Consider the following 26,709-nt stretch of genomic DNA (forward strand, 5'->3'; position numbering starts at 1 on the left):
TGAAGCAGTCTTATAGAACAATTTTTTGTCCGTATTTTTATGGAAGAGTAAATAACCCCTTTTTTAGCTCTGAGAAAATGTGCCACAGTTGACAAACAAAAGCAATACAAAAAATGAGGAGTTCAGTTTTTTCCTGCCAACTTCAGGCTGAGTTTTGACGTCACGCTCTTACCAGGCCAAGATGGCGGCGTATTTGTTTGGTACCAAAAAGATCGTAGGTTATAGCGAGTGGAGGTGAAATTGTGGATACGTATATAAAATTTATTGGCGTAATGAAAATAAATGACCTTCTGAGTGAACTTCTCCTTTAGACACGGTCATCGTGTTTCGTGACCTTCTCACGGTCATCTACACAGTCCCGTTTGCGTGCAATGTTACATGATGGCCGTGTCAACCCCCCTCGTTCGAGCTTTCTCACTTTTTCCTACCGGAAGTATTTTCCATGAGAAAGTTCGACTATTTTCACCAAAACTTCCCGTTTTTCATTTTATCAATTACACTTACGTGTCACCAGTCGTCCTCCTCCCTCACCCGGTATTCTTGTTTTGGATACTTCTCCTTTAACACGCTGCTTTGTTTTTAGCGTGCAAGGAAAAACAATAGGTTTGCTACTAATGAGGAAAGTGACTTACACGCTGCTACCGTGTTGAGACACGCATCTGTTGTTTAAACGTGCGAACGTGCCGTGCGCGTGCGTTCACCTTATTCCCTGTTTTCCCGTGGAGGGTCACAAAATTAATTGCCAATGCACAAGCGGCGTATAAACATTTAACTCTTAATGACGGTGTTAACTTAAGCTTTTTGCTTTAAAGCAAAAGTTTTTGGAAATTTAAGAGGTTTGTATGGAACAGTTTGGAGCAGTTTTGGATGGAACTGTGCACGCACGCTGCGTTTGAACGCTGTGTGAGGCTCGAGATTGGTGAGCTTTCACCTATCAAGAATTGCAAGTTTGAGAAACAATCCATAGGGTAGAAATTAAGCATCGTCTGATGGTTAACGCCTGTCAAAGCGAAGGAAATAGCAATGGAAAAGTCAAAGATTAATTAACTTAAGGTTATAGACTGTTAGTGCTACTGTTCTAGTAGGCACTTACATATCACAATGAATTCGGACTTTTCATCCCAATGAACACGTCGTCATGTAAAGATGTAATTTTGTTTCCAGAAATATCACTACAAACGAGATGCAAAAAGAATAAAGTCATTATAGTAGATTTCGCTGTCTTAGGAATAGTAATAACAGAAATTATAATAATGATGATGATGATGATGATGATGATGATGACGTTGATGATGATGATGATGTTGATAAAAACGTTACCGCACGTTTTGGATAATGTCATCATTAAAACGTGGTTGTTTAAGCTAATCCAGGATAAGCGTACGTTTTTTCATTAGTTAAAATTTTCAGGAAAGTTTTCTGATTAGATTTTCTGGCCTCCAGTTTTGACGTCCACTTATCTTAAACTCTAAAAAGGGCGATAAAATCACTTTTATGCAAGAGAAGTTGAATACTGGATCAGCTTTTATTTCCTGGGCTGGCTGATTTGACATACATCAAATGAAATTGTTACGCACTTACAATTTGTGTAGTTTAGTGAGGTTCTTAAATATTCCTTCAGGTAGAAATGTGATGGCGTTGGAAGAAACATTCCTATAGAAATGAACGAAGACATAACTAAAATGAATAAAAACAATTAAATGTTAAAACTATTACTGCTTAAGAAACCAAAAGAACCTATACATATTTAAAAGTATTCCACTTGTACTCGTTTTATGGTTAATGCTTTTAAAAACAAACGTTTATCAAATGAAGTTATGTCGTTAGGGTATAGTTTAAATGTTATAATTATAATTAAAATCATCAACATCATCATAAAAAACAATACATAATTTAAATAAAGAACCTTCCCAGAATCGTTTGCAACTGAAAAATATTGAATGTCAAATACCTTTGTTTAATTTTGATTCCAAGCAGGATACAACACCACAAAAAAGTTACCCTTAACATAAAATACCTCTGGTACAAAACTTTAAGTGATCACATAATTAATTAATCACGTGAACAAACACAGAAGTGTTTTTGCCTTACTGCGACAAAAATAGTAAGTCACTTCAATAGCTGTTTTATCATTTAAAGGATAGTGGTCATGCATATGCCATTTTGAAATGGCCAGCTTACATCTTGCGTTTAAATATCAAGGCGGCGTAGAGAAACAGAAATTTGCCTGTTGGTAGATGTTTTTGTAAGGTTGCCATTTATATTAGTCTTATTTCTTATCGGTAACATGATCAGAACGTACGGAATGTACGTAAATAAAGATTCTTTTTCACCCACGTTGTAGCCTGATTTTGGACTATATTTTTATTAAAAAACAGTTACTACTTTTTCTAAAGACAACATGGAAGTGGAAGGTACAGTTATGGTTTGACATGGCGTTGATAGTTTCTCTTTATATGCACTGCTTCATAGATTAAATTTTCCGAATCGTAAGGGCCTGGGGCTCGTTTCTCAAAAGCCCCGAAAACTTTTCAGGCTCGTAAAACCGATTTAAATGATTTGTATTTTTAAGACAGAGAAGTATTTAGGCTTGAAACTTTGTATGAACAAAACCTTTGTTTATATGAAAAATATAACGGAATAAAACAGCTCTGTAATAATAAGGTTTGAGATTTTGTTATGGCCTGTCGGGTGCGAAAAATTTTCGGGAATTCCGATAAACGGGCCCCTGGAGAGAAGTCCGGGAGATTGGGACGAAGCTCAGCTCGTACGGTTGGTGCGGCTAAAGGCGCGGCTACACAGCCACGTGAGACGATCGGCTTATATGTTGAAATACCTCTCGCTCATTATTGGTCCTGCTAAGAAACGTAACACTCTGTTGAACACATAAACCAAACTGGAGTTTGTCAATAAAGATGTGACTATTGTTCATCGTGGTGTAAGATAGGAATGAACGTTTATTCGTTTGTCCCATGTAGATTCGCTTTGCGCCAGTAAGGGATGAACTCTGCGTTTACTCGAAGGTTAATTTGAATCATACAGCCAGCTAAAGCGAGCACATGGAACAGACAAAGTTCGAGCGCATGCGCGCCAATAGAAACCGCTGTGTATAATAAATGACGTAGTGGCGTGGTTGGCTCTTGACTGTCTTTCTGTGGCCTAGCGGGCAAGCACAGAAGTAAACTGAATGTACATGCAAAACAACTGACTATGTAAAGTAACATACATGGTCTGAACTAGAACAACTACAACAATGTAAGATGTGCCTTCTGAACATAACTAACATACGTACAACGGGTGCAGTCTCTTGTCCCTAAGACTTGTCCATCTAAATAAAACAACTAAAATAACAGTACGAGTATAAGGTATAGGGACACAGTCAGTGTTACTCTAAGACCCAGTCTGGATTGTGCCAAAACGGCCAGGCCTTCTCGGGGGAATGGCAACAGCAGATTCAGGTGGTTGTGGAGGTGCAGCAAAAGTAACTGGAGACGGGTCTGGAATGCAGGTTGCTGGGACAATGTCTGTAGGAACTGGAGGAAGTTCCTGGACAAATATAACATAATGCACAGGTTCTGGAACCGCGGGTTTGTTGTAGGCTGGAGGCGCAGTAACCACTTGAAAAGGTGTGGGAACAGCAGAGCGTTTTGTTGGTGGCATGACAGGGTCGTTGCCCTCATCAGAGTCTGAAGCAGAGGGATTGTCAAGGCCACGGATGAGACCCTGTGGTGACGGAACAAGAACTGTAGGGGTCACGGGATAACAATCGAACATAGGCACAATGTATACTTTGCTGCGAAACTGGGAGGTGGTGAACTTCCGGAGCTCACATGAAAGTTCCTCACTGACGCTGACCACGAGGTATTTCTCACGAGCTGTTAGTTTGTCTTTGTCACCCTTCAAGAAGACTAAGTCACTAACAGAGAAAGCAGCCGAGGGTAATCCGGTGCGGCCACGCGCTTTAGATTTTGCACTAGCTAGGTGTGTGGTTCTGCTGGCGGGAAAAATGCTGACTAAGGATGATTTTACGGTCAACTATGGGTAACTGCTGGCCAGTTAGCTGGTCATGTTGAGTCAGACCTCGCGGGCCCAAAGGCCATCACGTCGGATGCGGGAGTTCGTGTTAGCAGTGGCTAGTGCGAGTGTCACGTCAGACACAGGTCCTCCCTCGGGAGACAAGTTGAAGAGTTCCAAACTGAGCTCCTCAATGGCACGTTCAGCTACAGTATTCTTATTTGGATTCTTGACCCGGCCGATCTCCAAGGAGATTCCTTGGGAGAGGAGGATTGGGTCGTTGGCAAGAGCACAAAAACCAGGAGCAGGATCAACACGGACAGTTGTACTGCCATCCTGTAAGGAACGCAGCTGGGAACATAGGACTATGATGGCATTGCGGAGATCCTCTTGTTTCTCGCTCTTGATAAGGGTGGTCAAAGTGTACGAGGAGACAGTTTCTCGTAGAACAAGGATCAATTGTCGGTGACGTCGTGCAAAATCAGCAGCAAATGAAACGCCAATGGACCGAGGAGCTTCTTTACATGACTGGGGCTGGAAGTGTTTGGGGATTGACTTTAAGGACTGACAGGTGTGACAGGAGGAAGATACAAGATCGATGGCCTTGTCAACATCTAGGGCGAAGAAGTATCTGGTGAAGAGACGCTTGGTTTGGTACTTTGAAGGGTGAGAAAAGTGGATGTGAAGGGAGGTTAATAGGCCGTCCAGGACAGAGCGGGGAACAAATAGTCGCTCACGAGGAGGTTGGAATGGTTGATGGTCTCGCACAACGAGAAGGCCGTCAGCAGCAATTACGACGTCCTTAAGGTAGCGTTTCACATCAATAATGTTGGTGGCCTTCTTGGAGGGTCGGGTACCTTGGCTAAGGTGAGAGTGTGTCCTCCGGAGGTGATGACATTCCAGCTGGGTAGCCTGCCAAGCAGCACGGCTTGTAAAGGGCATCTTGACAGAGCCTTGGAGGACATCGCTAACGGAAAGGCTGCCAATAACGGAAACATCGAGCTCGAAAATGAATTTGCAGATTTGACAACTAGAATCCAAACATTCTTTGGGGTGTCGGCTTGCATAATCAGAGGGTAGGTTCTCAACACCAGCAATATGACGTAAGTGGACAGAATAGCGGCTTAGCGTTGACATGAAGGCGGTTACCCGGGAACTAGCGGAGAATTCACCTCTCTGGAGCTTTTTCGTAAGCTTGAACACGAGGTCGGCTGTCGGTGAGTATCTCAGTGGAGTGGGGCGATTGAATGATACAGGGGGCAAAATGTCTAATTGAAGCCCCAATACCCAAGGATCGAATCCCACCGCTGCCACCACACCAGTGAGGAATAAACTCTGCGTTTACTCAAGGGTTAATTTGAATCATACAGCCAGCTAAAGCGAGCACATGGAACAGACAAAGTTCGAGCGCATGCGCGCCCATAGAAACCGCTGTGTATAATAAATGACGTAGTGGCGTTGAGATGTTGATCGCGATGTTTCGGCTGCAATAGTGCTAGTCTTCATCAGGCGATGAGGTCGATTGTTAACTCGTTGGGTTGTCTACAAGTTTCCCTGTGAATGCGGCAAAGTATATATAGGGATCCGGAAAACAGGGAGAACGTTGCAAGACAGGATAAAAGATCATTACAGTGACATATGGCTTGCTCGTACACAAGCCTCCCTAAATTTGGAGCATACAAATGAAACGGGGCATTTTCCTTTACGTAATTAAATCACGTTTATCGATCGTTACCCTCGTGACCCGATACATACGCAGGGTCGAAGAGGCTATCAAAATAAGACTTCATCCTAATAACATCAATAGAGACAGCTGAATGAAAATTCCTAAAGCATGGATAGCTACGATCACAAAACACAACAGCCGTTCAACTACAATGCCGGCCTATGAGGGAACAACATCTATGAGTCGGAATAATAATGAGACTCGAAATGCACCAATAGCAGCGAACCAACGTGCCTAAATAGCGACGCGTAAACAATCGACCTCATGGCCTGATGAAGACTAGCAGTATTACGGTCGAAACGTCACATTCAACATCTCAAAGCGATTCTCTCGTGAGACAAGCGAATAAACGTTCATTCCTAAACTGGGGTTTTTAGTCTTAAAATATTTTTTTATTACTTACAGCCTCCGTAGATTTTTCAACGGGGCAAACACTCCGTCTGGTAATAATGAAATTTTATTTCCTGAAATATCTCTGTGAATAAGTTAAACGAAGATAACAGATTTATTGTTGGTGTTGCAAACTCTTCGTTTTGTGCAGAAACTTGTCACATGACCTTGTGTCCCCTGGGGGACAAAACATAATAACCTTAGATTTATATACCATAAAAAACGTGCTTTTTACAAATTCCTCGTCACTTTGCTTTGATGAAGGCTCAAGTTTTAGCAGAAACTTTGGGACTTTTTACGAAATTTCACGGACATTTTCAAACTTTTTTAACCAGAGTAACGTTATAATTTTCAATCATGTCTATTACTCTCTCCACCTCAACTGCCCCATATTTGTGACAGCTTTCTTGACCAAATACTCACTTCTTTTAATGGTGATATCAGCTTAAACTTTTGCTTAAAAGAGTAAAAGATCGGAAGTGTAAAAAAGATCTAAACAGTCCGAAAAGTTGGACGATATTACGCCGAAACATCGAGAAAATGCATGCCATTCGTTATTTCCACTGGGAGCCAAAGCAGATCAATAACAAGTCTAATAATACACTTGAAAACTGTAAATAGGATTCTTTTGTTTTTGTTTTCAAAATGAAAATTGCCTAAATGGCAGAGTCAAACAGTGGTCCCTTTTATGTAGAAATGACACCAATTTTATGGACAAGACCTTGATAACTGGATGTTTATAATGCTCGTAAAGTATATTTAACTTACAGGTGATAAAGATTGGTCAAGGCGTTAAACAAACTGTACGATAGAGATGAAATGTCGTTTCTGGATAAAAACCTGAAATAAAATGAAAATGAGGAGCGCGAATGCAAAGGCAAGTGGGTGAAACAAAGAGCGTATGGAGTTTTGGGTGAGGAAAAGTTGTTGTTAGGTTTGTAGAGGAGAAGATTTATGGAGATAGAGATGGCGAAGGTGAGGTTTTTGTTATGGTTAGGTTGGGGTGGGGACACACAGCGGTAAACGCAGCGCGCGTGCGCAGTTCCTGCACAATTCCCGCCAAAATTCTCCATACAAAGTCTTAAATTTTCCAAAAAAATCGCTTTAAAGCCAAAAGTTAACGCCGTCCCTGGAAAGTTAAGGTTTATTCGCCTCTTATGGATTGGAAATTTGATAGTTCATCTCCACTGAGTTTCCCAGCTTGAATTGTTCTTTCACCGTACTATTTCTTTAACAATTTCTTTCAAAAGTTTGCCCACTTTCGAGTCAAAAGTTCAAGGTGGCGAAGACCGGATGTGACGTCAACTTTTGCGTTTGACCGCTGTGAAGGGTGAGGAAGGGGTAATGAGAAATGATGACAATGTAGATGAAGAGGAGATGACCATGAAGACAAGGGCGAAGTAAGGATAAAGCGAGGATGATGTCGCGGGGCGACGGTGCAACACCACTATTACTGGTTTGTTGAAACACAACTTTACTCCAAAACTTGAGTTTTTTGTGACATTTTACAACGAACCTAGAAACACACACAACTCGCACCCCACTTGGTTCACGCAACCCATAGCAACGTAACGGCAGTTAACTAAACAACGGAAATAAATAAAAGGAAGTTCGAAAAGCGTGAGGCACATCCCCGACCCTTGTCGAGACACAATGTTGAGACCATTACAGTTCTAGACTAACGTTAAACACAGTTTTGTTATAAGTCTCTTGTACACTCCGGTCTGAATACGCACTGTAACTGCTCCAACCATCTCGCACCGTCCACGATCGTTTAACACGATTTTAACCAATGGCCATTCACCTCCCAGCTGGTTCGGTTCAGCAACTAGTGCAACATCTCCTTCTTTGAGATTTTGCTTCTTGTTTTTCCACTTCTTCCTTTCTCTCATGCTAGGTAGGTACTCTTTACTTGTTTTTTTTGCTGGGATGCCCCCGCCCATCGTTTCTTCTTCTCATCTCGTTATCTTTCCCACAGGGTGCTTTGTCTTTATTCTCTGGTCACAGCTCTTCTACTTCATACATGATGTTTGACACATCATTTTTAGCGATGGTCCACGCTGAGTTCTACATGACATCATCAGCAGGATTGCTCTCTGTGGGGACATATTTTTAATTCAATGTGCTCACCCATAGTATGGCTAAAGGTTGGTCATGATTGAATGAATCTCGAATACCCGGTTGCCAACGAATACTTTGTAAGTAGAGCTCGTCTGGTGAATCCAATGATAATAATATTAATAATACAGTAGAACCCCGGTTACTGGAACTCAGATAACTCGAACAACCCCGTTAACTCGAACTTAGTTCTATTTCCCTTGGAGTTGAACCCACTTTTCAGTCATTTTTACTCGGTTAACTCGAACTCGGATAACTCGAAAACCCCCGCTAACTCGAACTAAATTTCGTTTCCCTTGATCAAAATTTCGGTCAAATTTACCCCGATAACACAAATTGTGGTTCTTGCAGCTCGCCACGTACGCCCATTGATATCCCATAAGCCCTTCTTGTCGTGTAATCCGTTTATTATATCTCTGAGATAGTACGCCTTGCTTGGTTGCAAGGATATAAACTAAATAATACTACAGCAATTTGATTTTAATTAAAGCAACGAATAGATCACGTATCTGACAGTCATTTTCCACTCTTATCACAAAAATGTATGATCGTGTGAGAGTTTCTGACGAGATAAGTTTAATTTACACTGTTCTCTGTACTAAAGTGCTGAAAAATCGATAAACTATCAATTATTAACTTGGCAAATTGAATATTTAATCGACCCCGATAACTCGAAACCCCGCTAACTCGAATTATTTTTCGTTTCCCTTCATAGTTCGAGTTACCGGGGTTTCACTGTATATTAAATTGACAACTCCCCCAATGGGGCGTTTCAGGGCCAATGTGAAACACGTAGTGTAAATAAACATAACAGCCAACTGGCAGGAGGCAGACCAGTTGGCTATTTACAAACGCAGCCAAGGAGATGAACTTGGGGCTACCAAGAACAACACCAGCTAGTGGTCAGAACAAGACTTCAACCCGCGACGTCCGGCGCTCTAACCACTCGGCTACGCTTATTCCTTAATGTAGGACTGTGGTTGAGTCACTTCAGAAGGTTATCTTTTCTATCTTTGTCATCATCTCTGCTACAGTGTTTCAGCTAAACGCAATGCTGCGAGTGCTCCCATGAGCTCACGCCTGCATATAGACTGTGCCTTCAAAGATGCCACTCGTTGAAACTCGTCCCTTTCCGGCAACAATACTGTACTCCCCGCGTCATCACTCCTTCATGACTCCTTTAGTTTAGGTGTTGATACTCATATTTGATAGTTGTCCACCTCAGCTTCTGATCCGGACCATTCAGGTTAGGAATTGTTTTCACATCTCGCAAGAAATACCCTATGTTCCCTTCGCCGACTCGCGCAACACTGCAATTCTTAATGTGATGGGAAGTAAAAACTTTCTGCGCATTTCCTCCTTGTATTTCAAGATCTGCCTCCTTGCCCTGAATCCCAAGCATTACAGCGCGAGTCACGCAATGTCATCACTTGTTGCTTCCCTGTTTCCCCCAAAAACGACTACAGGAAGTACTTCAACTGATGCACGACCACCAGTCTCAAGACATACGTACGCTAATTGATGGCGCTTGACTTGCGGTTCCAGGGGCTGATTTGGTGGCGGGCTTATGTCCTCCTGGAAAGAGGGCGCTATCTCAGATTCACGGTTTGCTTTCGCACGTTCAATAAGTTTCCAGTCAACTTTATGTACAAGGGTATGATTGCGCACATCACAGATGCGAGCTTTGCAAGTTTTCTTACTATAGCATTTACTCAGACGATAACCAGGTAAGAGGCAGCAAAAGCAGAGCTTGTGTCTCTCCACAACTTTCTCTTTCTCAATTGTCGACCTTCCCTCAAACTTTGTACCTCTCATAAAGCATGATTAGTCGACTTATGAATTGGGTAATTTGTTGCGTGAGGATTTTCCTGTGGTCCCTGCAGACACCCAGGTGTAGTTTTGTCAGCGGTCTTAAGCCTGTCACATTTAAATAGGCCTGTAAGCTTCTACTCTTTCTTCACCGACATCAATCACAGTTTGAACTCAGAAATTTTCGCCTCTTGTTTCAGCCAACTTGTAAACTAACCCCAGGTCAATTATTTTAGTTTCCCTTCGAAAAATTCGCCCCATCTACCGCAAAGGCATGCAGGACGTTTGGCACCACATTCTTCGGGGATTTGTGAGTTAAGCTCATGAACACACTTGTGTTCCTTGAAAACGCCTATCAGCTCAGAATCTCCCCACTATGTTATTCACCCATGACTGAAAATTGGTTAAAGCGGCTTCTTTGCGGCTTACAGAACCGTATCCACACGACCAAAACGCTTCTTGAACGCAGTCCACGCGGTGCATCGTAATCCTTCCCACTATCAACCTCCACTGCCGCGTTAAATGTTAAACTTTAATTGTTTGCCGTTGAATTTCTGCACGCTTGGTTTCACGATTCTGAAAAAGGCTGGTAGGATTATCTCAAATATTTTATCAACATACGCTTTACGCTCGGGTTCTCTTGAGCACTCGTTTTCAAATCAGGTTGACCAGAGATTCACTTGAAACATCTTTGCGGGGCTCATCTAATTCATATCTCCCTAGTCCAGGTTTGGCAAGGTTAGTTGGCACGATAGGAGGTTTCATCAATAACACCATTTTCAGCATTGTTCTTGTCTAAGCGTGAGACCCGGCCGCTCACATTATCAGCAGGCAATTCATCTAACTCTTTAAAGCAGTTTTCAATTGAGTATCGTAAAACTAAAACCAAAGTAATTACTCTGGCCAATTAAGGACACAGAACCAATCAAAACTCGCAGCAGATACATGTAGCTGGCACGAAGCGCGGGAAAACGTGCGCGAGCGAGTCACGATTGGTTTTGGTTTTACTTCTGATTAGCTGAGAGCGTGGTGCGAGATTTCTAAACCAATCTTTAAGTGTAGTAATGCAAAACCAAAGCAAACGCAATTTACTTTCGACACTCAAGTGAAAACCACCCTATCAGCTTTATTCGACTTACCTTTATCCTGGGCAATGTCATCTTCAAACTTGTATTCCAGACTTAATTCCTCGGCTTTCTTTTTCAGCTCTAGAATCTTTGCACATCATTGTTGCTCGGTTTTGAACACTCTGCCAATTTCATCTGCAACGTTTTGCTCAGCTTTTCTAAGCTCAAGAGCTTACTTTTCGACTTCCATTTTCTTTCTTAGACTGTAAAGCTTGCTTGACTTGGATAAAGTCGATTCGTTCGACGTTAAAGGTCGCGGGGTTTCGTCTCTCCGTTAACTCATTTTGGCAATTCACAGTTCTTGACAGTTCTTATTCACCTCACACAACTATGCACAGCTCACTGATTCATTCGCAGCCTGACGAATCCTCGATCAAAATCCTCGCATATCCCATGGCTCATGTGGCCCATAGCAACGTTACGCCACTTAACTTAACAACAACGGAATTTAAAAAAAGGAAGTTCGGAAAGCGGGAGGCACATATAAGAATAAAAATGAGAGTGATGACGGCAACGGCAACGAAAATGAGGAGGAAATTTTCAAAATAAACAGAATAGCTTATTTTTTTAATCAAAGCGTGATGCACACAATAATGTTTAGTCTAGTATGATGGACGTTTGTTTCTGTTATTCAATCAGTACTAAGCATTACGTCAAGAATTCCCTCAAAAATCAGGAAACATTATCGTTTGTGAAAAGATATTCTTTTTTTTTAGTCCTCACTAAAACTTTTATTAAGAAGGGAAACAAGAAATAACAGCCCTGCCGTATCCAAATAGAGATCAATAGAATGCCTCCCAGAATATCAGCTCCTACATGTTAGAGGTAAACACTACATGTTATTAAACACTACATGTTATTAAACACTACATGTTATTAAACACTCCTACGGGTAGTGAGGTTATGACATTTGAAGATAATTTTCTGTATAAACAATTCAAATATGCATAAATGCTTGTTTTAAAGGCATTTGACAGCAAATTATATTGAGCAGGTAACCTACAACAAACAACCATATCGCATCCAAATAAAATGCCTCCCAGAATATCAGCTCCCATATTTTCATTCAGTAAGCCTAGTACTTGCAGCGTTTTACTTACAGAAATTTAAGAGATTTCAGGTTATTGAACAAATCTACGGGTAGCGATTTTATGGCATTTGCAGATAAATCACTGTAACAAGCATTCAAAAATGCATTAACGCTTATTTTAAAGGCTTAAGACTGCAACTTTTTGCTGAAAAGGAAAGCAAGAAAATCACATCCTCTCAGCATCTAAATGGACTTCCTGCTAAAAATATTAGATCCTGCATTTTCCTTAAGTAAACATGTTACTTGCGGTGTGTAGAAGTACAATTAACTTACAGCCACCATAGATTCTCCAAGTTATTGAACAATCCTACGGGCAGCGAGTTTATGGCATTTGAATCTAAATCACTGTAAAGCATTAAAAAAATGCATTTATGATTATTTTAATTAAACTTTTATTAACACTTGTGCGCTGATGTTGTATCTTTTATCCGAAAGAAGTTTGAAACTTCTGAGAAGGTTTTAACTCTAGGATGCTAAAAAGTTCGCTAGGATTATATTCATGACATCTTGAGGCGGTAACTGAACTCTCACGATTCTGGTGTAGCCATGATAATGGAGTTTGTACATCTAGACTGAACAAAAAATTAGATTCTCAGGATACTTTCTAAGTGAGAACTAGTACCACTTTGTTTTATATTTTATATTTCTTTATTAATTTCATAGAAATATATCGATTTTCATGAGAAAATCCAGAGGTGAAAGATTAAAAATGTAGAATTTATAACAAGATTTAATGTCATTATCAACACATTGTTCTCTCGTCTTTTACATGTACTAAAGTAAAGAATATGACTACAAGGTGTCTTAAAGGGTTAAATTAGTATATTATTTATGAATACAGTGAACTTAGCTGTTTTGATTGTTTCGCTAATAAGGTGTGTAACCACAGGTAGACAATCCTCTGCGTTGGCCGCGAGACGCGCTATTTGATCTCACACGTTCACTGTATTTTTTTAACGATTGACCTTGGCTTGATTCAACTGATTGCTAGAAATGCTCCATAAAATACTGAATTTTGCATCTTTTGATCCCAAACTTTGATCTACTGTGCGTGACTGACTGACTTATTCCTTTAGGCTCCTGGTGGAGCAAAGGGCGTCAACAATGCTTCGCCACCGAACTCTATTTGTTCCCGCCTTCTCTGCTGCGTTCCAGCTGATGTTAGCTTTCTTTAACTCCTTCTCAGTTGATCTTCTCCAGGTCTTAGCAGGACTTCCCACCTTTCTTTTACCCTGCGGATTCCACTTTAAGGCCTGCTTGGTGGTATCAGTTCCTGGTTTCTTAGTGTGTGGCCGATCCAAGCCCATTTCCTTCTTGCTATCTCAGTTGGTATGTGCTCTTGCCCTGTCCTGCTCCAAAGTTCTTTGTTACTGATCTTTTCTGGCCAGTGAATCTTGAGGATCTTTCTGAGGCACTTGTTGACAAAGCTTTGTAGCTTATTTGATAGAGCTTGTGTCACTTTCTAGGTCTCTGATGTCTCTAATGTAGCTTTTACATTAGTAGTGAAAATGCGCAACTTGGTTTTGGTGGAAATCGAGGAGGCATTCCAGACTGGTCTAAGCATGTTGAATGCTAGTCTCGCTTTACCATTCTGCACTTCACATCCTCCTCAGTTCCTCCAGTGCTTGATGTCTCGATAATAAACTTCGGCTCTTCCAGATCCTCGCCTTCACTTTTTTTCCCGCGCTTTTTTGGTTCGCATCACTTTGGTTTTCTCTTTGCTCACCCTGAGGCCGGTTGTCTCTGCAATCTGTGCCAGGTTGTTGGTTTTGGCTTGCATATGTTGAAGTTTTTGTGAAAGAAGGCATATGTGACCCTCCACTGGAAAACAGTGACAAAGGTGATAGCACGCTCACAACACGCTAATACAGCACGCTTAGCGTGTCTTGTGACACAGTTATGCACATATTTAATCACTACAACAATGCAGGACACGCAAGCCTTGTTTCGCACGCTAAACCTTTTGTTTTGATAAGTGTGCTCGAAGTCACGCTTAGCGTGCGATTAGAAGACACGCTTAGTATGCGACTCAAAGTCACGCTTAGCGTGCGACTCGAAGTCACGCTTAGCGTGCGATTTAACACGCGAACACTCGAGAACACGCTAGGGTTATGACTGAAACAACAGTCATTCAGTACAGATCATGTTCGGCAAACTACGCACACGAGGAAAAAACGCAAAAATTAAAGCTATTATCTACCGTTTTCCGGCTTTTCCGAATCAAACTAACCGTCAGTGTTATATCACAACTATGAAAATGAGCGTAAAAAAATATTCCTCCTTACTTTAACTTTGTCTGGAAGAAAAAAGAAAACTTTTTACAAATGCCCATTAAGTTTAAACTTCTAGTATCTCTCTTAATTTGCTCAGGCAACAAAAGATCCCCCTGTATGAAAAATAATAAAAGTTTAGACGTCAACACAATACTATTGAATTAAAATAGCGCAAGACGACTCAGGCGACTCTAGCTGATCCACTGACAATTACATGTGTTAACATCAAAAATAAGACAATGTATGAACGACTGCGTAAACAGTATTCAAGTCGTTCACCTGTCTCAGAACGCGTCGAAATCCAGCTTAGGGCCCCAATCGCGCGCGCTGATACATGGCTCAGTTGCTCTTTTGATTCTCTTAAAGTTTTCCTACGAAGAGAAAAGCCGCGAAATAGGAATCGAATCCAGCCGCGATAAAAAATGGCGTCGCTAACTAATTAAAACATAGCGAAAAGCAATAAAAGACTGAACAAGAGAATGAATCCTAGAAACTGGATGAAGCTTTTGCTGAACTATACACAGTGAAGCTTTCTGGATGTTCTCGAGAATTGAAATCGTGACATAACCCCTTTTAGCATAAGTTGTTTCCTTATTTTCGTTCGCGAGGAAGTAGGTTAGAACAACACGATCTTCTTTATAAAGTAGATTGGACACGCTTTTAGTGCTCGCTCGCACGCCTAGTGTGTTGTGCTGAACACACTAGGTCAGCACAACACACTAGGCGTGCGAGCACAACACACTAGGCGTGGGCGAGCACCCAGTGTGCTCGACACGCTTTTTTGTTCGGCTACGCACGCTTTATTGTGTTTAGTGTGTCCTGTAAAACAAAGGCTTTACTAATAAGGCAAGTTTCAGAACACGCTTTAAGCGTGCTAAAATCGAAATCTATTGTTTTAGAGTGGAAGCGTGTTGTGAGCGTGCTATCACCTTTGTCCCTGTTTTCCCGTGGAGGGTCACATATATCGTCTGCATAATCCAAGTCATGGAGTTGAGTTGTTAGTGTCCATTGGATTCCTGTCTTACCCTGATCTTCCACCTCTCTCATTATCCAATCGACAACCATGGTGAAGATCATCGGAGACGGCAAACAGCCTTGACGAACTCCTGTACTCATTTCGAAAGATTCTGTCAGCTTTCCGTTGTGAATGACTTGACAAGATGACGACTCGCATAGGTCCTGTATCAGCTTGATGAACTCCATGAGTTGCCAGATGATGTTCCTATCAACACTGTCAAAAGCCTTTTCGAAGTCGATGAAATTCATGTATAATGGAGTCTGCCATTCATTGGATTGTTCGATGATTATCCTTAGAGTGGCAATGTGGTCAGTGCAGGATTTATCTTTCCTAAACCCTGCCTGATTACATCGCAGTTGTTTGTCCATGGCATCTTTAAGCCTTTCAAGGATAATGCAGCAGAATACCTTGCTTGGGATGGAGAGAAGCATAATTCCACGCCAGTTGTTGCAGAGTCCAAGATCTCCCTTTTTGGGCAGCTTCACCAGATATCATAACCATTCTTCCATTCTGTTTGAACTTTCTCTGCTTCCCAGATCTTAAGGAAAAGTGGATGTTGCATTTCTGCTGTGCTGTTAGTATTGATTTTGAGTGCTTCTGGCGGAGTCCCGTCTGGTCCTGCTGTCTTCCCATTCTTCAGTTGTTTCAGAGCTCTAACAATCTCTGCTTTAGATGGTGGATGGATGCTAACAGTTAGAAGGGGTCCATTTGTTTCAATAAAGTCTGACGTAACAGAAGGAGGTGGTCTACTTAAGATGTCATGGAAATGTTCTGCCCATCTCGCCCTTTGCTCTGGCTCTGTGGAGATGGTCCCGCCTTCCCTGTTCTTAACTGGCCTTGTCTGATTACTTTTCTTTCCTGACATCGTTCTAGTTATTTCGTATAACCTTTTCATGTTATGTTGCTCTGCTGCAGTCTCAGCTTCAGTTGCGAGAGTGAAGAATTCTTTCTTGTCCTTTTTTGCACTCTTCCTTATCTCCTTGTTTAATGTCCAATACCGTGATGTTAAGTCCCTTTATGTGGCCTGCTCTTTGCATCCATTGATCTCCTCCTTAACACCTTTCCTCTGCAGGATCAGAGACCAAGTTTCGTTGGACAGCCATTCCTTTCGGATACTCGCCCTTCTACCTAGGACTTCATCGCATGACTCTTGCCACGTCTTTTTCAGTCCTGCCCAGTGATTGTTGATATCGTCATCCACAAATTCAAGGGCGGAGAACTTGTTCTTTACTGTGCAATTGAACATCTTCGCTGTTTCACTGCAACTGAGATTGAGGATGTTGTATTTACAGTGAGGTCTAGCTGAAGAGTCGCGGTATGCCCTAAGTTTCACCTTAAAGGTCCCCAGTAGAAGATGATGGTCAGAGGCAATGTCTGCCCCTCTCTTTACTCCCACGTCCAACAAACTCGATGTCCATTTCCTGGCAATTGTAATATGGTCTATCTGATTTGCCGTTCGACCATCGGGAGATATCCATGTCGCTTTATGAATGACTCTGTGGGGAAAAATGCTTCCACCAATAACTAGGTCATCGAAAGCACAAAAATCGGTAAACCGTTTTCCATTTTCGCTCATGGAGCCCAACCCATGGCAACCCATGACCCTCTCCTTGCCGGTGTTGTCAGGACCTATCTTGGCGTTGAAGTCGCCCAAAAGAATTTTGATGTCTCGTCTTGGTATGTGATCTAGAACACCTTGGAGACTATTATAAAATTCTTCTACTGTGCGCATCTACTGTGCGTAAGCCAGATAAATAAAGTTGGCTAACCTTTTATCGTTTGTCTGATCTTTATTGTTTTTATGGAGTTTTAAGGCCGTTAACTCCTTACTAGCCGTCTGCTGACAGCGGCCCCAACAAACACCACACCCCCCCCCCCACCCCCCCCCCCCTAAAAATCAAAAAATCAAAGGTTAGTGAACTTTATTTATCTGGTTACAGTAGATCAAAGTTTGGGATCAAAAGATGCAAAATTCAGTATTTTATGGAGCATTTTTTGCGATCAGTTAAATTAGGCCGAGGACAATCGTTACAAAATTACAATGAACGTATGGGATCTAATAGCGCATACCGTGACACTTATTAGGTCAGGCGGCCTCAAGCACAGAGGTTTGTCTGCCTGTGGTGTTACTTTACAGGTTTTGGAATTCATTATGTCAGAGTTTTGACGTATGACTAAAATAACTTTTAGACGTATGTGAACATCTGTGAATTGGAGATGCTTTATTTTACTTACAGTTTTTCCAGCTTTGTGAGGTTGGAAAATATTCCCTCAGGAAGAGACGTTATAGCATTCAATGATAAATCCCTGTATGTGCAAAAAAGATTTACAATTTCACAGCGACACAATGTGTAGCAAGAAAAATCGGATTCAAATATTGGATTCTTTGTAAACGTATTTCCTTTATTAGAACGAGGCGCATGACTTAAAAAGGGTTGTGTCGTATTTCGAAATGCTTCATTTCACTTACAGTCGTGTTAGAGCTGTCAGGTTGTTAAAAGTTTCTTCAGGAAGGGACGCAATAGCATTAGAAGATAAATATCTGTAAAAGACCCCAGATATGTAATTAATTAATCATTAAGCAATAGAGGACTTTTTGCCGTGTTTACAGAGCCTCATATAAACACGAAAGGGGTTGAAAGAATACGAGACAGTTATGCAAACCCGAGACGCACTTGAGGGTTTGCATAACTTTTGAGGATTCTCCCAACCACCCGAGTGTTTAGATGAGGCTATGTAAACACGGAAAAAAGTCCTCTATTGCTTTAATAAAATATTTCTCAAAAATTAATCGACAAATAAAAAGGATTTGGTTTATTTACTTCTTGATTAAATTTTTTTCTCAAAACGTGCATTTCACAACACATGAACCAATCAAAATTCATGTTATACGAGTTCAAGTAAAATTTGTTGCAAGCACCGCCGTGACGATGAAAGCAATTCCACATAAATCTGGCAGAAAAATAGAAAATTTGGCATAAACTAAAAGAAATGCTAAAAAGTACGGCTCTGTAAGGAAAGAACTTCAAGATGAGGAATTTATTTCACTAATTCCTGTACCTGTCAAAAAACTGTCAAAATTGATGACCTTTGACCTAGTTTATTTTCTCATGTGATATTTACAACTGAGAAGAAAGACATACCTCTTTTGAAAGCTTAGAAACAGGCTTTGAAATTTTTTCCGAAACAACCCATAATAGTTTTGAATATATTAATTTAATTAGCATACATTAGCATAAATATGCCAAATATTTTGGACAAAAAGCAACAAGCTTCACAGATGTTTAAGGTTATAAGAAAAAGTTTTAAGCAAAAATGTTCCTTATTATTAAAATATGAAATATAAAAAAATGATATATTGAATTTACTACAGTTCATCTAAGTTAATGTTTAACTTAATTTGCATAAATAAGCAAAAAAATTTTTTGGCCAAGAAGCGTGAAGGAATTTCGAATATTTTTTTTTACCTCTGTTGTCCCAAAAACCATTTCCTCAAAATATGACCATCTCCTTATACTCTTAGATAAATTCAGTCATTTATTCCAAGCAGCAAACAAGGTTTCGAAAGCAGAAAGCAAATTTAAATGACATTTCATTGCGTGTCAAGTGCCCGCGCTGACTTTGAACGCTAATAACTTTTTCAATTTTCAACCAAACGCTGTGATTTGCTTAAATATACTGGAAGTTACGGGGGGGGGGGGGGGGGGACTCTTCCCCCTCCCTCGGTCTCAAAAGATCCACAAACGCCCTATATGAAGAAGGTTAAATTGACACATTTCAAAGTCTCCATTATCTGGATCAGGCAAAGCAATAAATGCATGAAAAATAGAACAGTATTAGAGGAACCAAATTCTAGCACTGGAGCATAGCATAAGTGCCATAAGTGCTCGGTGTTGAGGATTTAATTTGTTATTGTAAAAAGTGAAATGTCTCTGTATCTTTAGGCCTTTTAAGTTCCGGAAAGGCCACAGTGTCTTCCCCAGAGCTTGCAGATTATTTATTTCTCCTTTTTCGAAGATATTTAAATTTACTATCGGCCATATGTCGCCTCGAAATAACTTGAAGATGGCGGACGGTTTCTGCTTGGCCCCACACTCCGCCATCACTCGGCCCAGTACAGGTAGCGACTGGGCCGAGATAACAGTTATATTCTAAATTTGATTTAAATAACATCACGGACGATAAGTAGGTAAATGTCTAATTTTTCGCCAAATTAATTACTTACAGATCAGTTAGTAGATAATGGTGCGCATTTAATAAGTTCTTCAAGTGGCACCATTTTTCCAGAACAGCTAAGTCGATTGACAAATTCTTGACTCCAATGAGATAGATTCGCAAGGACAATCTGAAAGTAATAATAATAGTTTGCATTAAGCAAAAGTATCCAAGATTGCTTTATCGCCAATTTTTGCCTGTTTCACATTGCTTTTGCTTCAAAAATGGATTTCAACGGAAAGAAGCACAATTTGAAGGGAATTATCCTTTTCAATTAACCCTTTCAGTGCTAAATGTCGGGAATAAATTCGTGTCCTATATACACCAAATAGTGGACCCACATAAAATTCTCTCTTCCATATATTATGGAACTACACGTCATTTATAGTCATTTTTCTGCCATAACTGAATTTTGGTACTACGATCCGATTTCCCTACTGTGCTTAAAAGCACTTTTCTACAATGCAGCAAGATTTTGATGAAGATTTCATGGGAAACTGTACAAAATTGTACTTGTCGCTTGCGCATAAGCCAAAATTTGTCTTTTTCTTTTTTTTTTTTGCAAAATCGTTTCCAGTTTTTTCTTGCTGCTTTCTTTTTGGTTTTCTCGGCTTTGTTATTTCCACTCCTTTCACTGTATCCGTCCTTCTTATACCAACAAAAGTGATTGACTTTTTCTCAACAAGCTCTGAAAGGATGCAACCCATACGCAAAATGAAAAGTTCTGTTAAAAGGTCAAACCTAGCTCTATCAGATGCTTATCATCAAAATCTGCTGACTTTCAAATAGCCCTTATGCATGTTTACGTCAGACCGGCTAGTTTCACCACCAAGCCTCGCTTTCGAAGTGCAAACTTGTAAATTTTATCGTGAACGAATTCCCAAAGCAGCAAAGATGAAAAGAATACCCACGTGAAAACTGCGTGAAGGTGGCAGAGGGTTGAGAATAATTCGCGCAAACGAGGCTTGGTGGTGAATTTTGAGCTAATGACGTTATCATGCATAAGGCCTATTGACTGCTCCTCCAAATGTCGACAAAAGTCGACTAAGCACTGTTAGAATTAAATGGTGATGCGCTTTGAACTTTCAGTTCGCGTTCTTATGGATTTTGTACGTTAAGTCCTAATTTTATCCTCAGTCGTTAGCCGACCTTTTTTACCTTAATTTGTGTTTTGCATCCAATCCGTAGCTCGTAGCCCGTTTTTATACTGACCGATACCACGGGATGGCGAACTAGTGCCGCGAAGCGTCAATACTGTTCTTTTATACTCCACGTCACTCTTCCGTCACTTTTCCCGTTGAAATGGATAGAGTTAACATATTGACGCCAGCTTTTCATGTGTCTTTTTCTGTAATTGATCATGAATTTTGTTATACAATTTTCAAAGCGAAACGCGCGAGGTCTGAAACTAGAATGCAAATGAATATAACCGCCACGAGGCTAAAAGAACATCTGCATGTTCTGAGAGAAATAAAAAGAAACCCGAGGCGAAGTTTTCGTTTCATTTAAAGTCTTTTGAATGAATGAATGTTATAGGCTCTTGTATAGCGCATTTACAAAGCTCAGTGCGCTTCACAATTAGAATTATGCGATGAGATCGGACATAAGCATATCTGATTTAGAAAGTATTCTTTGTTTGTCTGAGTCTTGTTTGAATCGTGATGTCACTCGCACAATTCGCTATTAGTTGTGGATTCACCTGAGTAGGGTTGGAGTCGAGTGGACCCGCAAAATGTTATGTCGAAATTTCAATTTCAACCAAAAGATCGAAAAAGAAAGGAAATCAATAAATAAATGCGTATACAAAATGTCTTACCGTTTAAGATAACTAAGAAGTTTCTCACGTTCGTTCCATGTCTGTTAGTGGCTACGCAAGTGTAGTTTCCACCTTCCTTGTATAACTGAATAGTTGCTGTGCTTGTGGTGTTGATCAGAGTTACGGATTTCCTTAGTATTGCTGTGTATAAGGGAGGGGTTCCAGTGGCTGAACACGTGAGTATAAAATTACGATATGATCGCACAACGGAAGCGGGTGATGTTATCTTGGGTAGAGCTTTTAAAATAACAATGAAAAGAGTGATGTTGTTGTACATGCCCATGTTAACATATCAGATTTTATTAAATATGTTCATCGTATCAAAATATCATTTAAGGACGCTCACGCCAACTGTTTATGAGCATCATTACTACGCACGTATTTCACATCGCAAAGTCACGCCCCGTCATGCATGAGCGCGCGCGCTGAGAAAACTTTCAAAACGCATATTTAACAATTATCCAGCGAAATCGCGCGGAATATCGCCTGATACTTAGCCGACGAGGCCGTAGGCCGAGTTGGCTAAAATCAGACGATATTCCGCAAGATTGAGCAGGATAATTGTTTTATTATTCAACAAATTGTAAACGAAACACATTTTGCACATATAAAAACTGTAATTGTGCAGCGCTTTACAAGATTTCGGACGAATCTTCGTAACCTACGAGTATCGCAGGATATCTGTTATGTACGGATGACAGATATCGTTAACATTTTGACCATATATGGGCAGCGCGCGCATCTGTTGAATAATAAAAGGTGGTAGCCGTTGTGTTAACGTCGCTTGCAGTTTCATCTCTTAAACGGTCGGCGAAACCCATTTTTCGGAATATATAGCCTTTTGGGATAGATCTATACCGATCAGAAGTATATTATTTTTTTTCATTTTCTCTTCCCGCGCGATAGAACCAGTCACTTTTTTTTGCAGCATTTTGCTGTTTTGAACGTTTGCAAATCCAATTGTTAAAGACAAGGTTTACTCTAAAGGACTATAAAATTGAAATATATTTGTTCAATAGACCCACTTAAATAAATTCGGACAAAGGAAGTTGGCCTGCATCATTTAATTTAAAACATTTTGTTGCCAAAAGCCACTAATGTCACATCGAGTGACGAAGTCAAATTTATCCAAATAAGCGCCTTATTTCAGATATCGTATCTTGAAAACGAAATCGGTGACCCCCAATGTTTTTTTTTTACATTTCTAGCATGTGTAACTCGTAAACTAACAGTGGTTTAAGTTTAAGAAAAAAAATGCAATGTTGGGAGATTTTCTCGCGAAGGTCCTGAATGCATCTTCACGGTCCAAAACTCAAGTAAATCGCTTTTTAATGATGCCAATGTTGACAGGCAACCGCTTGTCTTCTATAATAAATTATTTCTTTTAACGTCGATTTTAAGAAAGGATGGAACACATGTCTTGTTACCGTTATAGGAACAAACGCCAGTCCGACTGCGAACCAAGACAGATGACTAACGGACAGACCAAGACACTGAAAACGACACACAGACAGACAGACAGAGCGACAGAAATCAGGTCAAAAACAGAATCTCATCTGTTAACATGTATAACAAAATATCATTTAATACATCTTTTCCCTTCAAAACTCCAGTAAATCGTTTTTAAATGATGCCAATGTTGACAGGTAACTTCTTGTTTTCTATAATATCAATTTTTACGCCGATGCAAAGAGAGGGAGAAACACACAACTTTAAATAGGAACAAACACCGGTCCGTCAAACAGACAGAAACAGAGGACCACCAGAACAGATGACAGACGGAAGGGCACCGAGAACGACAAACAGACAAACAGACAAACAGGCAGGCAGGCAGGCAGGCAGGCAGGCAGGCAGGCAGGCAGGCAGGCAGGCAGGCAGGCAGGCAGGCAGGCAGGCAGGCAGGCAGGCAGGCAGGCAGGCAGGCAGGCAGGCAGGCAGGCAGGCAGGCAGGCAGGCAGGCAGGAGGCAGGCAGGCAGGCAGGCAGGCAGGCAGGCAGGCAGGCAGGCAGGCAGGCAGGAGGAGGAGGAGGAGGAGGAGGAGGAGGAGGAGGAGGAGGAGGAGGAGGAGGAGGAGGAGGAGGAGGAGGAGGAGGAGGAGGAGGAGGAGGAGGAGGAGGAGGAGGAGGAGGAGGAGGAGGAGGAGGAGGAGAAAAAAAAAAAAAAAAAAAAAAAAAAAAATAAATAAAATAAATAATAATATTTTAATAAAAAAAAAAAAAAAAATAAAAAAAAAAAATTAAAAAAAAAAAAAAAAAAAAAAAAAAAAAAAAAAAAAAGGAGGCAGGCAGGGGAGGAGGCAGGCAGGCAGGCAGGCAGGCAGGCAGGCAGGCAGGCAGGCAGGCAGGCAGGCAGGCAGGCAGGCAGGCAGGCAGGCAGGCAGGCAGGCAGGCAGGCAGGCAGGCAGGCAGGCAGGCAGGCAGGCAGGCAGGCAGGCAGGCAGGCAGGCAGGCAGGCAGGCAGGCAGGCAGGCAGGCAGAGCGGCAAAAATGAGGTCACATAGGCTAAAAGTTATGCAAGCGATTCAGATAAGAATTTTGTTCGAGACTAACAATTACTTAACGTGGCGCAGGACACTTGCAGTCATTAGTATGTATTTATTTAAAGAGTATGCCCAAACTGCGACGACTGAAGCCGACAACGAACGAAATATTCATGAGAATGTTTGTTTTTACACTTTTTTGTACAAGTAATTACAAGTAATTGTTCTAAGCTTTGTGCCCCGTGCGCTAGAACACAGCGAATTATCATAATAAGATTTACAGCTTGAATATATCAAACGTTGTTGTAAACATTGACTCGGAAGGTCTTCGGAAGCCTCAAAACCTGCAATTTTGTGTCCAAGTTTTCTCCGCCGATATAGAATTTCAAGATTTGATTCACGAGAAACATGAACTTGGTGTACTCTCTTGTGCTCTGACTAGAGCGAATTTTTAAATTTCCTTTTCAAAATGAATATAGCACGTTTCAAAGTTAAGATTTCACATTTTTACTCTCTTAGAAGCCATTAACTTCTAGCAGTTTTTGAAATCGAAAATTTCGTTCTTGTAATAGCACAAAAGGGGTTATGATTTACACTATGAAACTCGGATTTGTTAAAATCCCATGAAAATCCCTTGAAAAGACCATGAACATCATTTCATGACTGGTGAATCTTGCAAAATAATTTTTCATGGCCTCCTCTGTGGTCATTAAATTCTCGTGAAAAAAAAAATGAAGTGTTTTCATGACCCATGAATTAAAAAGGACTTGGCTTTCATGGGTCATGAATTTTCAATGAAATACTACTTAATGAAAACACACCAAAAAGTTCAATGATTAAGCCATGAAAAAAATTAATGGGTCATGAAATATCATAAAAATAATCATCATGAAATTTCATGACTCATTAATTTTCTATGAAAATGTTGATGAGAAAATGCCTTGAAAAAAATCTTTAATTATTTAGCAGCAAAAGAAATGCATTCCACAATATGAAGACATGTACACTGTATACAATAAATGAATTGAGCTGTTCCACTAGACCAGTGCTTTGGCCTGCATTATTTATACAGTTAACTTACATTACTAGAGGACAGATCCACTTTGGGACCAGCTAGAACTGAAATAGCACGACATCAAAGTTTCTGTCTATTGATCTACAGTTAATGAATAAGGTAGGGAAAGGCTTCTATCCATTAAAATGGCGCCGATGTTACTGTGTGTGCTAATCAACATAAGGCACATGAAATGTAAAAAAATACCAGTAAATTCAATCCATGCATGTACAGTTGAATCCCGATAACTTAAACCTTCAAGGGAAATTGACAAAGGTTCGAGATATCGGGAGTTCGAGTTCGAGGGTAAAATTATTAAAAAGATGACCTGAAGGGAAGCGAAAAAGGTTTGAGTTACCGTATTTATTCGGCTATAAGCCGAGCGATTTTTTCACCAAATCTTACACAAAACTGGACAAAACTCATAATTTGTAACTCAGGTGAATTTTTTGTCAAGCTATGTACGGTTCTAAAAAAATTCACCTTTTATTAGTAATTTCTTTTGTTGTTTTTTCGATTGCATACATGTAGTTGTGATTTAACAAATATGTTGATTTGAAAAACTGGGTCTCGGCTTATAGCCGAGTGTTTTGGGTTTATTTTTTTGTCAAAATCGAACTGGTTCTGAAAACCGAAAGTTTAGGGTCTGGGCTTATAGCCGGAGTCGGCTTATAGCCAAAAAAATACGGTAGCTATCTATAGCGCTGAAGTTCGAGTTACTGAGGGTTCGAGTTATCCAGTCAGGATTCAACTGTTTATACATTATCCAATGTATGGTACAATTTTAAAATGTTCCTACAAAAAAGCGAATAACCTTTACTTCTTTTGGAGAAATGTATTTTGATTCGGTCTATTGAAGTATCCTGGATCAGGCAGAGTGTGGTCATGTATAAAAAAGGGAATATATCATAATCTTAAATCAAGATTAGTTCATGGGGTCAGATTATAATCTTATTTCTTTTTTACACTGAATCATGAATATAGGAACTTAATTTTTTCTGGCGAATCTCTAATATTCTGCTAACTATGCAATGTCAGCTTACTTGATTTAAAATACAGCGTTCAGCTTTTATTAGTTCACTAACTTATCCTGTGCATATAAGTACAAAACAATCTTGACCCATTGCACTTGATATAAGAAAGTGTAGTCTATCCTTTCAAATTGACTACGAGCAGTCCCTATTTTTTCGCAGAGTTGAGCTTGAAGCGAAAATAATTTTTCAAAGAGGACTCTGCGAAAAAATAGGGACTGCTCATAGTGTTCTTTCAAATGACCTTGCTATCTTAGAATTACAAGCTTACCTTACTCAATTTTAAAATTAAACAGTACTTAACAATATGATGGTGTTTCACTCTTTTATGTTTGCAGGTTATAGAAACAAATACTGGGTGACAACTTAATTTGAAACTACTACTATCCAATGTTAAGACAATGCTATAAAAACCACCATAAGCTGATGTAGACGCTCGACTTGTACAATTCCTCTAATTATGAAAACTTCTCCAGGAAACACATCCAAAAACCAAAAACTTCAAAGTTTAGCTTCCTGGCAAGGATCTGAGGAAAAATAGACCGACTT

General features: G+C 40.4%; 1 protein-coding gene and 1 pseudogene across 1 annotated transcript; both read right to left on the reverse strand.

The window, feature by feature from the left end:
- Positions 1-1,096: 1,096 nt before the first annotated feature.
- Positions 1,097-21,118, reverse strand: LOC144637889 (uncharacterized). Its single transcript, XM_078496981.1, has 10 exons — positions 21,036-21,118; positions 19,791-19,910; positions 18,036-18,107; positions 17,801-17,872; positions 12,548-12,619; positions 12,285-12,356; positions 6,899-6,970; positions 6,144-6,215; positions 1,582-1,653; positions 1,097-1,172 (listed from the first exon to the last, which is right to left on the reverse strand). The coding sequence occupies exons 1-10, from the start codon at positions 21,116-21,118 to the stop codon at positions 1,097-1,099; spliced, it is 783 nt and encodes a 260-aa protein (XP_078353107.1).
- On the reverse strand, positions 9,429-11,217 carry LOC144637899 (uncharacterized; annotated as a pseudogene).
- Positions 21,119-26,709: the final 5,591 nt, after the last annotated feature.

Source organism: Oculina patagonica, chromosome 2, assembly GCF_052425735.1.
Source record: "Oculina patagonica isolate OP01 chromosome 2, crgOcupat, whole genome shotgun sequence".
Classification (NCBI taxonomy): domain Eukaryota; kingdom Metazoa; phylum Cnidaria; class Anthozoa; order Scleractinia; family Oculinidae; genus Oculina; species Oculina patagonica.

What these genes read in the sequence shown, in the direction of transcription:
- LOC144637889 (XM_078496981.1), bottom strand. Translation starts at nt 21,118, where the DNA reads ATGAAAAGCTGGCGTCAATATGTTAACTCTATCCATTTCAACGGGAAA. An exon ending in CTGACAGCTCTAACACGACT is followed by an intron (nt 17,873 to 18,035) that starts GTAAGTGAAATG and finishes TTGCACATACAG; the next exon opens with GGATTTATCATTGAATGCTA. An exon ending in CTGAAATCTCTTAAATTTCT is followed by an intron (nt 6,971 to 12,284) that starts GTAAGTAAAACG and finishes ATTTTATTTCAG; the next exon opens with GTTTTTATCCAGAAACGACA.